Source organism: Mustela nigripes, chromosome 6 (genome assembly GCF_022355385.1).
Source record: "Mustela nigripes isolate SB6536 chromosome 6, MUSNIG.SB6536, whole genome shotgun sequence".
NCBI classification, from domain to species: Eukaryota; Metazoa; Chordata; class Mammalia; order Carnivora; family Mustelidae; genus Mustela; species Mustela nigripes.
In genome coordinates, this window is record NC_081562.1 from 6,534,422 (window position 1) to 6,549,011 (window position 14,590).

The following is a 14,590-nucleotide window of genomic DNA, read 5'->3' on the forward strand; positions in this document are numbered from 1 at the left end:
TACCATTGCGGGTGGCCTTGGGGCAGGAGGCTGGGGCCCGGCCCAGGCAGCCACTGGAAACTAGGGAACTTGGTGCTGCGTCCAAGTGTGTGCATGCGTGTGTGTGTGTGTGTGTGTGTGTGTGTGTGAGAGAGAGAGAGTGGTGCATGTGTGTGCCATGTGTGTGGTTTTCCATGTGTGTGGGTGTGTAATGCATACCTGTGATTGTGTGTCAGTGGTAGTGTCTGTGAATGTGTGAGCAGTTGGTGATTGTGTGGTTCTGTGCGTGTTGAGTGAACTGGTGTGAAGTGAGGGGAAACCGAGAACTTCATTTCCACGCCGCCCCCACACCCCCCTACAGCCCGCACACGGTCCCTCTGATCACTGTGACCGCCCTACAGCACCGGGCAAGGAACAGTAACAAACTTGGGAGGCGAAAACCAGTTGGGAGGAGGCAGGTGAGGCAAGGTCGTTTTCTGGGGACAAGGCTGCAACCATATTGCAGGGTGTGATTTGCTTGATGGCTGGGTGGCAGGATCAAGTCCAGTGACCCCTGGTTTTTCCTGCAGTCAGGCTGAAGGGGGGTCTTCATCATCTCTCCCCTACCCCCACGTCACTAACCTGGGGAAGCACACGGAGAGGAGAGGCCAGGAGGGACCGGACTCCTGTGGTCACCACCCCCCCACCCCCACCCCACCCCCACACCTGATCTTCCCTGGCCTCTCCCCCTACCCTCTGGCAATGCAATTGCCCTGACTTGCTGACTCAGGGCCGAGGGCAAAGGTCATTCTTGGCTCCCTTTAGAAAGCAGGGCCCCGGCTGGATGAGCTCCCTCAGTGTGGGAGAGCGCCCTGTCTGGCTAGTCCTGGGTCCCTGGTGTGCTAAGTGACACCCGCGTGCCAGAGGAGGCCAGCGGGCACTGAGGCAACCATGGGGCTGCTGAGTGGGGTTGCGCTGGGGCCCCTGGCCGTGGCCGTGGCCATCTTCCTGCTCCTGGTGGACCTGATGCACAGACACAGATGCTGGGCTGCACGCTACCCGCCAGGCCCCGTGCGGATGCCCCTGCTGGGCAACCTGTTGCAGATGGACTTCCAGAACGCGCTCTGCTACTTCGACCAGGTAACGAAGGTGGGGGGTTGGGAGGAGAGATCCTGGGACCCCACCTAGCAGCAGACAGCAGGTGGTGGGTGAAGCCCCGGCTGCACAAGGGCATGGGCTGAAAAGAGGAGGCAGGTTTGAAGGGCTGAGCCGGGGAGGGCCTTGGTGCCTCAAGGAGAGTTTGGATTTTCCAAACAAAGATCAGAGAGAGCAAAGGCCTAGAGTGGAGTGTGGTCTTGGCAGTAGATTTGAGATCCAGCTGGACAGCACTTAAATTATGTGACCTGGTCCCTTCTGATTACATCAGGGGGAAGGAGTCTGGACATGAGCCCCATTTAAATCACGAAACAGGCTGACATCGGGAGAGGGACAGGTTCAGCTCTGGGTCTGCGGGTCCTTGGACCTCAGTGCTCACCTCTATGAACTTGAGTTTCTTCACCTGTGGGTTGGGATCCTAACAGCCTAGTGACAATATTGGTCACCTTTGCAAAATCATAGCTAAGAAGTGTGATCCAGCATCAGCCCCCACCCCCCTCCAGAGAGGATGTGACCCCACTGGTCACCAGGCCAAGCTTGCCTGGGCACCATGAGACTGAGGCCTTGGCAGCCTGGTGGCCACCCAGCTTGACCAACGCCCTCCACCCTTGGCCTGCAGCTGCGGCAGCGCTTCGGGAACGTGTTCACCCTGTACCTGGCCTGGACACCCTTTGTCGTGCTCAATGGCCTGGACGCCGTGCGCGAGGCCCTGGTGTACCACAGCGAGGACACAGCCGACCGTCCGCCGATGCCCATCTATGAGCACCTGGGGTTCAAGCAGTACTCCCAAGGCAAGCGGAGGAGGGGGGCCGACCGGGACTGGCCGGGACTGAGCCAGCAGTGACTCAAACCCCGGCAGGCCCACGCGGGGGCAGGATCGTGGACGTCCAGTGCAGGGAAGAGGCAGCGGATTTGGAGGGGCGGCAGGTGGAGGATGGAGTTGGTGCCAAGTGCCTGGGTGGGACGTGGGAGGATAATGGCGGGGCCTGACCGAGGCTGCGTGGAACCCCGGCTCCGGGGAACAGGAACAGGAGGTCAGAGTCCGGCAATGAGGAAGACAAAGTCTGTGTGGGTGAGGCAGGGGGCGGGCCAGGACTTTCCCTGGCGGCGACGGAGTCAAGTGGGCAGAGCACAGTGGGGCCAGCACCTGCCCCCGGCTGGCAGCAGAGCCGGCTGGCAGAGCGACCTGAGTGGTCGCGACTTAGTGGGGGTGGGGAGTAAGTTTGGGTGTAGGGGGGCAGGGGGCGGGGCCTGTATCAAGGGGGCGGGGCTGCAAACGGGGCGGGGGGCTTCGTGAAAGGGCGGGGCGGGCACGCCATAGCCCCGCCCACCTCCCCGCCCCCAGGGGTGATCTTGGCGCGCTACGGGCGCGAGTGGCGGGAGCAGCGGCGCTTCTCCTTGTCCGCCCTGCGCAACTTCGGCCTGGGCAAGAAGTCGCTGGAGCAGTGGGTGACCGAGGAGGCCTCGAGCCTCTGTGACGCCTTCGCCGACTACGCCGGTGAGAGTTGCGGCCGAGGGACACCGGGGTCAGGGATGGACGGAGGGGCCGCGGAAGGGGCGGTGGAGGCGAGCCTCGGCCCCGCACTGCGCCCTCCCAGGACGCCCGTTCAGCCCCCGCGCCCTCCTGGATAAAGCGGTGAGCAACGTGATCTCCTCCCTCACCTTCGGGCGCCGCTTCGAGTACGACGACCCGCGGCTCCTCAAGTTGCTGGACCGGCTGCACGCGGGCCTGGAGGAGGACCAGGGCCTCCTGCGCGAGGTGCGGGGCGAGGCGCCGGGGAGCCCCGCGGGGCGAGCGCCGGGGAGGAGGACTCGCCCTAAACCGGGCCTCCGGGACGAGGGCGTGGGGCGAGGGGGGTGCGGGAGAGAAGCCCTTCCGAGGCGGAAGGCCTGGAGGTGGGGAAGTCCCATAGGAGGGAGCCGGCGGAGGCGGGCCCAGGGTGGTGGGGCCGGGAGAAGGCTATGGAATCTTAGCACCTCCGTCACTGGAAGCCACTAGAGCCCATGAGATCGAGATTTTAGATTTATCCTACTGGGCCCTGTGTCGGGAAAAAGGACCAAGGCCGAAGTTAGGAAGGAACCATGTCAATGGTGGGGACACTCCGGAGGCCGGAGGCCAAGCGGACACCCTGGAGGCGGTGTCCTGACTAATCAAGAGAACACCTGGGCACAGGAAGGTCCCCGATCTGTGGCCCGCACAGGTCCTGAATGCCATCCCTGTGCTCCTGCACATCCCGGGGCTGGCTGGCAAGCTCTTCTCAGCACAGAAGACCTTCATGACCCTGATAGATGAGCTAGTCCGGGAACACAGGACAAGCCGGGACCCGACCCAGCCACCCCGAGACCTGACTGACGCCTTCCTGGATGAGGTGGAAAAGGTGAGGTGTCCGGGACCATGGCTGTCGGTTGAGGACCCCATGAATCAAGACCCGGGGGTGGGGGAGTGGCTGTATTAGCCCGTGATCAGTCATTACTGCTGGCTGCAGGCTGGGAGACCATTTGGGGGCTCCTTCCCTCTGCCCCAGAGCTCACCCTCTCCGCATGGCCCAGGCCAAGGGGAACCCCAAGAGCAGCTTCAATGACGAGAACCTGAGCATGGTGACATCTGACCTGTTCGTGGCCGGGATGGTGTCCACCTCCACCACGCTGACCTGGGCCCTGCTGCTCATGATCCTGCACCCGGACGTGCAGCGTGAGCCCACGCTGGGGGCCCGGTGGGCTGGACGAGGGAGGAGAGGGACAGGCTGGGGCCTCTTGAACATGATTTGCAACACCCCCCACCCCCGCCCCACCGAAGCCCTGAGCAGAGGCTGGGCTCTGGTCGGAGGTAGGAGCTGCCTATTTGTGGGCACAGCCTTCCTCAGGAGTCAGGCAGAGGTTGGGGCCCAGACCCCCTGGGGTTCTGACTGCTGTGGGGGCGCCTGTCTGTCCAGGACGTGTCCAACAGGAGATAGATGAGGTGATAGGGCAGGCGCGGCAACCGGAGATGGGGGACCAGGCCCACATGCCCTTCACCATGGCCGCGGTCCATGAGGTGCAGCGTTATGCGGACATCGTGCCACTGGGCGTGCCCCACATGACGACCCGAGACATCAAAGTGCAGGGCTTCCTCATCCCCAAGGTAGGTGTGCGAGGCTCCCCAGCGCGAGCTCAGCACCACCTCCGGCCTGGCAGCCCCAGCACGGCTGACATCCCAGGGAGAGGGGCTTCTGGATCCCCCAGTCCGCATTTCCCCAGACAGTGGGGGTGGGGGCGAGAGCCCCGGCAGGGCTGGCCCTGTCCCTTCAGAGCCCCCAGCCTCCTGGGGAAGACGAACTAAAATCTACCACAGGGTGTTGGAGGAGCCTGGGCTCAGGGACGGTGACAGTGTGGGCTCCCCTGGGTCATGAGACACTCAGCCCCGCCCTGGGCACACAGAGGGTGCCGAGAAGCTTCTTGGGCGAGGGGTTACTTGGAAGAGTCTGGGCGTGTGCTGGGCAGAGTGTGCACCCATCCGTGTTTGGTGGCGGCGTCTGGGCTAGGGACACCCAGATCCCACTCATGCCAGCTTCTCCTGCCAGGGGACAAGGCTTATCACCAACCTGTCGTCGGTGCTGAAGGACAAGACGGCCTGGAAGAAGCCCTTCCGGTTCGACCCCGAGCACTTCCTGGACGCCGAGGGCCGATTCGTCAAGCAGGAGGCCTTCATGCCCTTCTCCGCAGGTGCCCGGGCTGCCCGACTCGCCGGCCCCTGCGGAGGGAGCCCGGGAGGGTGGGGCCCAGGCCCGCTGGCTCACGGCGCACCCCCGGACTCCCGCAGGCCGCCGCGTCTGCCTCGGGGAGCCCCTGGCCCGCATGGAGCTCTTCCTCTTCTTCACCCGCCTCCTGCAGCGCTTCGACTTCTCGGTGCCCCCCGGGCAGCCCCGGCCCAGCGACCACAGCACCTTCTCCTTCCTGGTGACCCCGGCCCCCTACCAGCTCTGCGCCGTGCCTCGCTAGAGGGAGGCAGCTCCCCCACTGGCTCCTCAGCAGGGCCGTGCTGTGCCAATAAACCGATTGGGTGGCTCCACCCTGGCTTCCGAGTCCCCTCCAGGGACCCCTGACCGCCCCGCCCCACCCCCAGCCGTGATGGGTCCTCAGCAGCCTCCCCAGGGCCAGCCCCTGCCCCTGCCCCGGCCTGAGCCATCCTGACCTTGACCTTGCACGTGATCCCAATTGAGAGATGGGGATGCTGAGGGCCAGTAGATCACAGCTTACCCCTAGTTACCCACGGGGACCCAATCCTGGCGACTTGGGATAGGGATGATGTCTGTCCTTAGGTGTTGACTCATGCCAGGCAGAGATAGAACCGGCTGCTGAGAGCCCTCAGCCAGGCCCTGGTGGGGGTGGACAGGGCCCCACTCAGCCTGGACACCCACCTCTCAGGTCCAGCGCCACGCACCACCCCACGGCCCAGCAGCTCTGCCAGCAGCACCAGCTTTTTTTTTTTTTTTTAAGATTTTATTTATTTATTTGACAGAGATCACAAATAGGCAGAGCAGGGGGGAAGCAGGCTCCCGGTTGAGCAGAGAGCCTGATGTAGGGCTCCATCCTAGGACCCTGAGATCATGACCTGAGCCGAAGGCAAAGGCTTAACTCACTGAACCACCCAGGCACCACAGCACCAGCTCTCTTTCCCCTTCTTCTACGACGCCCTCAAAGGTGGGGAAACCCAAGGATGGCCATGAAGGGGGGAGGGTGCCAGGTTAACACCCAGGGCTCAGTCCACTGGTGCCAGAACTTTCCCTGGGAACCCTTTGGCAGTCCGGGAATGAACCACCTCCCTAAGCCTTTCAGTCACCCCAAGCTAGGTGAGACACCTTTCCCAGCTCCTCAGGGACGCCTCCGTCTAGGCACCTGCCAAGAAGTTACCATTCGTGGCCAGGCTGGAGCAGAAGGAGGACACTCATCGGGGCTCCAACCTGGGGCACGGTCCTCTGAGTGGCTGAGTCAAGCTAGACTCTCAGGAGACTTGGCCAGGGGTAGGCAGTGAGACCTGGGGGCCCCAGGTACCCTAGGGACAGGGGTCAGCCTTGGACCCACGTGAGAGTGGAATGGCCAGAGGCGGCGGCGGCCACGTGGAGACTTGGAGGAGGACACCCTGGATTTCATTCTTGCTCTGCCGGGGTTCTCTGTGGCCCTGGGCCGGTACTTGCCTGTCCTGGGCTTCTGGTTCCCCCTAACCCAACGGGATGATTACACCAGATTAGCTGCTGGGTCCGGTGGTCCTGCTCTGACTTCTAGGGCCGTGACCCTGTTAGCCTGGAGCCCCGGCCGAGAGCAGGACTGCTGTCCTCCCCCTGTGCCCACAACTGGCCAGTTCTGGACTGAGCGCCCGGGAGGCACCCACTTAGCCTGGGTGGTCCTGGGCAGACCACCTGGTGCCTTCAGGGAACTGTTTGCGGACCGGAGAGGTCAGGGTGTCTCTTTCGCCAGAGGACACCCCTCCGCCCCGTACCCAACAGCACCCCTGACGGGGGCCCCCCAGCACCTTCCGAGTGTGGTCACGCCATGGAGCTCCCCAGCTCTCCACCCTCGGGGAACTTGCTCTGCCCCTTGGCATGGGGCCGGGAGCCTCTCCGCAGGACCAGCAGTTGTGGGGGCGGCTCAGGGGCAGCTCGTCTGGGCAGGGAGTGTGGACCAGGCCTTGCTGCGTTTAGACAAAGCCCCTGAAAGGAAGCAGCTGGGCCAGGAGAAGCAGCAAGTCTCCGGATTTATTGGACACTTGGTCACTCGTGGTTCTGCGTCTTCGGGATGTCAGTGGCTGGGAACCAGTCCAGCCAGAGCTTCTGCAGGAGCTGGGGGACCCAGCCCCCAGGCCTTTCCTCCTCGCTGTCCTCCTCAGATACTTCTACAAAGCACAAACGGGCATGCCCTGTGGGTCCCTTTGGGGCGGTGTGTCCCCAGGGCCGGGGCGCCCTCTGACGCTGGGGGAACAGGCCAGCGCTGTTCTGGGCACCCAGGGCAAGAGGCCTCAGGTTCCTACTGACCGGGAAGGAGGCAGGAGGCAGCGGAGACCTTCAGGCAGGACAGGGCATCTGGCTACCTGGGCCTCTTCCCTCCCCGCCTGGGTGCCGGGCTGGAGGCCTGAGAGAGGCCGGGCCCCCTGGCAGCTCTGCAGGGTCCCTGGGCAGCCCGGCGGGTCTGCCGTCTTACCCGGAGGGTGTGCCGTGGTCTCCTGTCCGATGTCTCTGCTCACCTGGGAGGAAGGACGGGGCACATGGTGGGAGGAGACAGGAGCCGCATAGCAGAGCCGGGGAGGCCAGGGGAGGCGCGTCCACCCACTCGCACCGGGGCTGCTGCTGCTCCGCCCCTTACGGCTCCTTCCTCCCTGGGCGGGCAGTTTGGGCAGCCATCTCCCTCCCCAACACGGTCCTCCTCCTCATCCCCCCGCCCCAGCGCCTGGGGCGTCGCAGAAGGGCCCACGCTGGGGATGTTCCTGTGGAGGCACCAGGCTTCCTCACCTTCCAGCCTGGGGTCCCCGCCGCCTCTTGCTCCTTGGCCACAGGGCCCAGGCTGCGGGCTTCCTCCTCTGGGGGCCTCACCTCCCCCACACGCTGAGACCAGAGCTCAGTCTCCTCCGTGGGGGCAGCACTGCTCAGTCCTCCCGTTGCCTTGGGGGTCCTGGCCTGCGGGGAGGAGGTGGGGGGGGCCACGGGCGGGAGGGCCCTCAGCGCCTCACCCTCCTGCCCCGGCCGCCTCACCCTCCTGCCCCGTCCGCCGCACCTTCCCAGGGGAGCCCTTCCCTTCTCGGCAAGCTGCAAGTTTCGGGGGGGTGGGGTTGCCACCATCCCTGGGACTCCCCCGCCACCAGCAGGGGTGTCTCGGGGTCCCACGGAGCTCAGACAGAAGGGAGCCTCGCCTACCTCAGAGGCTTGCTTCTTCCCGCTCTTCACTCTGCGTCTCTACAGGGGGAGACAGAAGTGACTCACGCCCGAGGGGCCCGTCCTCCCACTGCACCTGCCCAGGAGGCCCACTCCAGGGAAAGTGGGGTCCCCCGGCCCTGACCTACCTGAGTGGTCCCAGGGTAGCACTTATCCATCGGCCCCCACACCGGCCTTAAGGTCTCCCTTTCAAGCTGTGTGACAGGGAGAGCCAGGAGGGAGGGAAGGCTGAGGTGGCAGGCGAATTCACTGTTGAGGGCCACACAACACACACACACCACACACACACACACAGACACCAGACCCCCAAGGACTACACGTCCTTAGAAAGCTAAAACTTGGGGCGCCTGGGTGGCTCAGTGGGTTAAAGCCTCTGCCTTCAGCTCAGGTCATGATCCCAGGGTCTTGGGATCAAGCCCCGCATCGGGCTCTCTGCTCAGCAGGGGGCCTGCTTCTCTGCCTGCCTCTCTGCCTACTTGTGATCTCTCTGTCGAATAAATAAGTAAAATATTAAAAAAAAAAAAAAGAAAAAGAAAAAGCTAAAACTTGGCATTCATGAAACAAGAATAGGCCCTAAAACAGAAACAGCCTAAAAACGTCTAATTCTTGAAAATAAAAATATAAGAATAATGGGAATGAAAAATCCAATCAAAATGTACGAGGTAAAGTTGAAAAAAAATTTTTTTTTTCCCAGAAAGAGCAGAGAGAAGAGACCAGGAGCTCCCACAGCTAATTCATAGCTCCTTCTTTCTTTTTTTCTTTTTTAAATTAATTATTTATTTATTTGACAGAGATCACAAGCAGGCAGAGGCAGGCGGGGGGGGGGGGGGGGGGCGCACGGAGGGGAAGCAGGCTCCCCGCTGAGCAGAGAGCCTGATGCGGGGCTCGATCCTAGGACCCTGGTATCATGACCTGAGCCAAAGACAGAGGCTTAACCCACTGAGCCCCCCAGGCGCCCCTCATAGATCTTTCTGCGAGGGAACAGCCAGCAGGCCAAGGGGATGGGGAGATGCCAGGTGAATACATCCCCGTGTCATCAAGACAATTTCCCAAACGTGAGGGACATGGGTTTGCAGAAGAGGAGGAGTCAGCAAGCATCCAGGACAATGGATGGCGGAGATGAGCTCCGGATTTTGTCATCAATAAATCTCAGAACACCGAGGACCAGGAACCAAAAAACTTCCAGAAATACAAAGGAAAAAGTCCGTTCTAGGAATTCAACTTTTCTCAGACCTTTCTTTGAAAGTCTTTGAAGCCAGAGGACAATGAGAATCTTCAGAATCTATGAGAAGAGTATTTCTAGTCTGGAATCCTATACCTACCTGAACTCTTAATCCTTAATACGGATTAAGACTGTTTCAGACACGTGATATCTCAGGACTACCCCCCAGGAAGCAGAGGTTCCCCTAGAGGTTGTGTTCCATCAAAATGTCCCCTGGGTGACAGGGGCTCCCCAGAGCGATGAGAAAGGGAGGTCCCAGGACAGCTGAGAAGCGAACCTCCAGGACATGCTGTCAGTGTGGGGACAGCAGGAGGGCGGGCTCTGGGAGATATGGCTCTGCAGAGACCAACAGATAAAGCACCTAATTTGTCTAAATGTACTGTCTAATGTAAAGACGCCCCCCAAATAGCCAAAAACTCATGGCAAGTGCTGGGGCAGATATGGAACCACTGGAAGCTCGCCCTCAGGGCTGATGACCGAGCAAAATGGGCCGCGACCCCTCTGAAAGTGCTGGGGTCTTACCAAACCAACCAAACGCCGACCCCATGACCCACCAGCCTGGTTGCCGGCGCAAAGGGAAGGAAAAAACCGATGTTGATACAAAACTTATAAATGAATATTGATAGTGGGGCTTTTAAAAAGATTTTATTTATTTATTTTGGAGAAAGCACGAATGGGGGAGGCCCAAGGGGAGAGAGAATCTTGAAGCAGATTCCCCACTGGGTACAGAGCCTGATGCAGGGGCTCGATCCCATGACTGCAGAGCATAACCTAAGCAGAAACCAAGAGTTGGACACTTAAACAGACTGAGCCACCCAGGCTTTAATCTATGACCCTTAGAGGCTTTATTTGTGTTCCCAACCAAAAACACCCAGATTTCTCTCAGGTGCTGTGCAGACAAACTGCAGCAGCCCCCCTACGAAGGACACCTGCCCAGCTCGGAGGAGGAACAAACGAGCTGCTGCTGCCCACGTGCCGAGAGAAGCCTCACCTGCCCCAAAGTCAGTGAGAGACCAGACGACAGGCAGCTGTCTCCACTTACAGGGCAATCTTGCAAAGGCCAAACTATCAGAACAGAAAACTCTTCGCCGGATGTCGGGGTGGGGGAAGGGCTGACTGCACGTGAGGCCGGAGGAACTCTTGGAAGGGATGGAACTGCTCTGTTTTTCAGTTGTGGTGGGGGTTACGCAGGTGCCAACAATGAGCCCGCTACAGTGGAGGGGGACTTAAAAGGCAAAATGATAGAAAAGTCACCCAAATGGCAACCATGTTATTTAAAAGATTTTAACGACTGAAAATGTCATTCCTCAGGTTAGAAATTTTATGATTCAAAAGCCCGGCGGTAGCTATACTGGAAGGCTGGAGGGAGCTGGTGTGTGTGCTGGAGGGCGGCGCACGGTTCCCAGAGCTCAGTCCTCTGCTCCTACCGCAGGAACTCACCGGCTGCGGTGCCTGGGTGGCTCAGCGGGTTAAGCCTCTGTCTTGGGCTCAGGTCATGATCTCAGGGTCCTGGGATCGAGCCCCGCATCAGGCTCCCTGCGGAGCAGAGAGCCTGTTTCCCTCTCTCTCTCTCTGTCTGTCTGTCTACTTGTGATCTCTGTCAAATAAATAAAATCTTTAAAAAAAGAAAGGAATTCACTGGCTGTTTAAATCTGAAAATTCAAGACAAAGCAGGATGAGCTTTGGTATTTAGAAACAGGAAAAATCAGGGCGCCTGGGTGGCTCAGTTGGTTGGGCGACTGCCTTCGGCTCGGGTCATGATCCCAGAGTCCTGGGATCGAGTACCACATTGGGCTCCCAGCTCCATGGGGAGTCTGCTTCTCCCTCTGACCTTCTCCTCTCTCATGCTCTCTCTCACTGTCTCTCTTTCAAATAAATAAATAAAAACCTTTAAAAAAAAAAAACACACACACACAGGAAAAATCAAAGGCTCTGGCTGGAAAGTTTGGAGGCTGGGAAGATTCCCACCCTGGGGCGCGGGGCACAAGGCAGCCATTTGTTGGTTTCAGGTCTTAAAACTTTGAAGAAGCAAACTGTGTACATGCCTACCTTTGATGACATTGAACCTTTTTTTTTTTTTAAAGATTTTATTTATTTATTTGACAGAGAGAAATCACAAGTAGATGGAGAGGCAGGCAGAGAGAGAGAGAGGGAAGCAGGCCCCTGCTGAGCAGAGAGCTCGATGCGGGACTCGATCCCAGGACCCTGAGACCATGACCTGAGCCGAAGGCAACCCACCGAGCCACCCAGGCGCCCACATTGAACCTTTTTTTAAGTGGAAACGTGACCAGTTACTTTAAACAACAACAACAAAGGAAACAAGTGGCCTTGTTTCCAAGGCACCTGCAAGGCACTTGCCAACACGGGCCTTCTTAGGGGCCCCCTGCCCCTGAATCGTCAGTCCCAAAAGGTGTAGCACATACTTCTCGGTGCTTCTGAGTCACTGACTCCCTTGCCTCTATGGGAATCCCCTCCACAGAGAGCGGCAGGCCTCCAGAGACCAAGGATGTGGTTCTGGCCTGTCACCTCGGGCAGCCTGGCTCGTCACTGTCCCCCGGGGGCCTGCTTCCCGTCTACATGAAGTGCGAGCTGCTGGGCTCCTGTGAGGGTTACAATGACTGAGCACGCGGACACGGTATGTAGTCCGGCATGCGGCCCTTGGTGGGCGCCCAGCGTGCCGCCCGGGGCTGGGAGCAGGGGCTTCTGCACTGGGTTCTTAGCTCTGGGACATGGAGGAGAGTATGAACCCCAGGCAGGCGTCCTGCTCCCTGCCACCCATGGACATATGAGCACTGAGCCACGTTCCAGAACTACTCACATGAATAAGGGACCATCTCCTCCTTTTGGTTTGTGGACGTCATGGACACGGCCACAGCCACGGCCACGGCCGCAGAGCCCCGAGGCGACTATACAGCCAGCCCACGAGGGATGGAGCCTCAGTCTGACACTTCGCCAGAAACACAGCCGATTTCTGCAGAGCCCTCACGTTCATACGCACACACGCACACACGCATGCCTGCACACGCACACAGCTGGTTAACAGTTGAGGTCAAGGAGCGTGACCTCTACTCAGGCTACGGTGAGACCACCGCGGCCTCCACTGCACTCACCTGTGAGGGCTCCTCAGCCATGTCATGGTCAGGGGCTGTCTTCCCCACAGGCCCCTGAAAATAGTAGTACACCACACCTGCAGCGGTGGAGAAAGACTGAATGAAACATTTAAGAGCAAGACAATCACATGACAATGCCAGGATTTACAATGTGCCAGAAACCCCATCCTTTTAAACTGAACTGGAAATGAAAGACATTAGGTATTGAAGTGTATGAGGGGAGACGTGATTTCCCATTACCGGTGTGCAGGCCAGCGTTGAAGGTCACTGCCACAGGACACGAGGCTGTGCGGGTTCTGGTTTGTGGGTTTTCTGGGGAGGGGGGAGGATGGGTTTTCGAATCAAATGTGGGTTCAAATCCGTTTCACCAGGAAGGTACCGAGGAAGGGAGGAAGGGCAGCCCTGACTCTGAGCAGCACGGCCAGTCCCTGGGAGCCCGGGCCGTAGGCAGCTGGAGAGTGGGGCGACCTTGAGGTGAGAACCAGCACCCCCATGGCCCCCCCACTCTCGCCATGGCCCCAGTGCCCAGGCCCTTACCTGCAAGAATGAAGAGGTGCGCTGTGTACAGGGGCTTGTAGAGCCTGGAAGGAAAGTGGAGTTGAGGGTAAAGCTGGGCACCTCGTGCCCTCACTGCAGGGCCGGGTGGGGGGCACCGGGTTCCTCCCACTCCAAACCCCACGGCCAACGCCGCCTGTGCATGTCTGACGCTGCAGGTGAATAAATCCCTCAGCTGTAACCGGGCTCGAGGGGGCTTCCCGCCTCTCGGGGATGGTGTGGCGGGGACCAGGCTCTGTGCCTCCGCTGAGAGCCAGACGCAGAGCCTGGAGCACATCCCTTCTCCTTTCCTTCCGCATTTGTCCCCTGGTTCCACCAGGGGGTCCACCTGGGTCCAGCCAGAAAGCAAGATCCCGGCCGTGACTGGGGACTCAGCGCCCGATCAGCTCTTCCCCACCCCACCAGGTCCTCCAAGGCCCCCCTGCTCTGGACTGACAGATCCCACAATTCGGATCAGAAACTGTATCCCCATGACTCCCCCACCTCTTCTGGGCCCCCTCCCCTGGCACAACAGGAGCACCTTGACACTGCTGGGACAGTGGCTCCCTGTGTGCGTGCGCAATCACACGCACACACGCACGCACGCACGCACGCACACGCACGTGCACACATACACACGCACGCACACACATGCACACATATACATGCATGCGTGCACGCGCACACACGCACGTGCACACATATACACGCATGCGCACGAACAGGCAGGTCCCAGCTGCCAGGACCAGGCCTTCCACCCCAACCCTGAGTCCCAGAGCTACTGGAACAGTCAAGGAAAGGGGAATAGAAAACCCTGTTTTCCCTCCCTCTTAGACCCAAGTGGGGGTCCCCCACCCTGGTCACTCGAGGCCCTGTGGCCCATGTAAACTTTACCTCTCTCTCTGGCAGCCCAGTCCAAACACCATTTTCAGTCTAAGAAGAAAAGATGGGTCCACAGTCAGTGCATCGCGCAGGCCCGGGATCCCTGTTCCTTTCCTGGGCGGCTCACAGGGAGTGCGACGGGCCAGAGACGATCCGGAAAGGCCAGGACCTCCACCCGCAGGGCTCAGCCAGGGCCAGACTTAGGACAGACTGAGCTAGCCCTGGGAGCTTGGAAATGCTCGGGAATTTCTCCCAAGACCTCGGAGTCCCAAACAAAAGCTAGTTTTCAATGCCCTCGGAGCTGGGAAGGTAATTCTCAGAGAACCGGGTTGAGGAAAGGGACTTGGGTTAGGATGAAGGAAAAAGGAATCACTCTATTGAACATTTGGTGTAAAATGACCCCAGATGTCGGTAGCTACTTACTTCAGAAATGCTGTGTAACAGGAAATATTTGAAAGTGTTCGTTTTTAATCATTATTATTTACTCTTGTAATTTGAGGAGTCCTGGGGGAAACCCCTAGTCTCTCAAAAAGATCCTCTCCGTCTGAAATCCCATCGGCAGGGTCAAACTCCATACAAGTCAAGGGCACAGTAAAGTCAAGGTCTCCAACGTGAGCCAGACCCCACGTAGCCTGGGAAGCCTCCACTTCTCAAGGGAGCTCCCTAGTCTCCCCAGGGACAAGTTCAGAATCTCCATTAAGCCCTGTACCCCCACGCCCACATGTTCCACTCTCAGCAGGTAACTCAGGCACCCCCAGACGGGAGTTCCTCCACTCTCTGCCGCCAAACCCGCCCATTCTCTGCTCCCCGCTCAGGGAGTCGGCTGC

General features: G+C 59.6%; 1 protein-coding gene and 1 long non-coding RNA gene across 2 annotated transcripts; one reads left to right on the forward strand and one right to left on the reverse strand.

The window, feature by feature from the left end:
• The first annotated feature begins 806 nt into the window (after positions 1 to 806).
• LOC132020449 (cytochrome P450 2D15) lies at positions 807 to 5,151 on the forward strand. Its single transcript, XM_059404578.1, has 9 exons — positions 807 to 1,098; positions 1,733 to 1,904; positions 2,459 to 2,611; positions 2,712 to 2,872; positions 3,315 to 3,491; positions 3,664 to 3,805; positions 4,047 to 4,234; positions 4,674 to 4,815; positions 4,913 to 5,151. Exons 1-9 carry the CDS (start codon positions 910 to 912, stop codon positions 5,089 to 5,091), a joined length of 1,503 nt encoding a protein of 500 aa, XP_059260561.1. The 5' UTR covers positions 807 to 909; the 3' UTR covers positions 5,092 to 5,151.
• A 1,619-nt stretch (positions 5,152 to 6,770) lies between these two features.
• Positions 6,771 to 7,727, reverse strand: LOC132020450 (uncharacterized). The gene is made up of 3 exons (XR_009404972.1): positions 7,596 to 7,727; positions 7,288 to 7,330; positions 6,771 to 6,982 (listed from the first exon to the last, which is right to left on the reverse strand). It is a non-coding gene; the product is annotated as an uncharacterized LOC132020450 (long non-coding RNA).
• Positions 7,728 to 14,590: the final 6,863 nt, after the last annotated feature.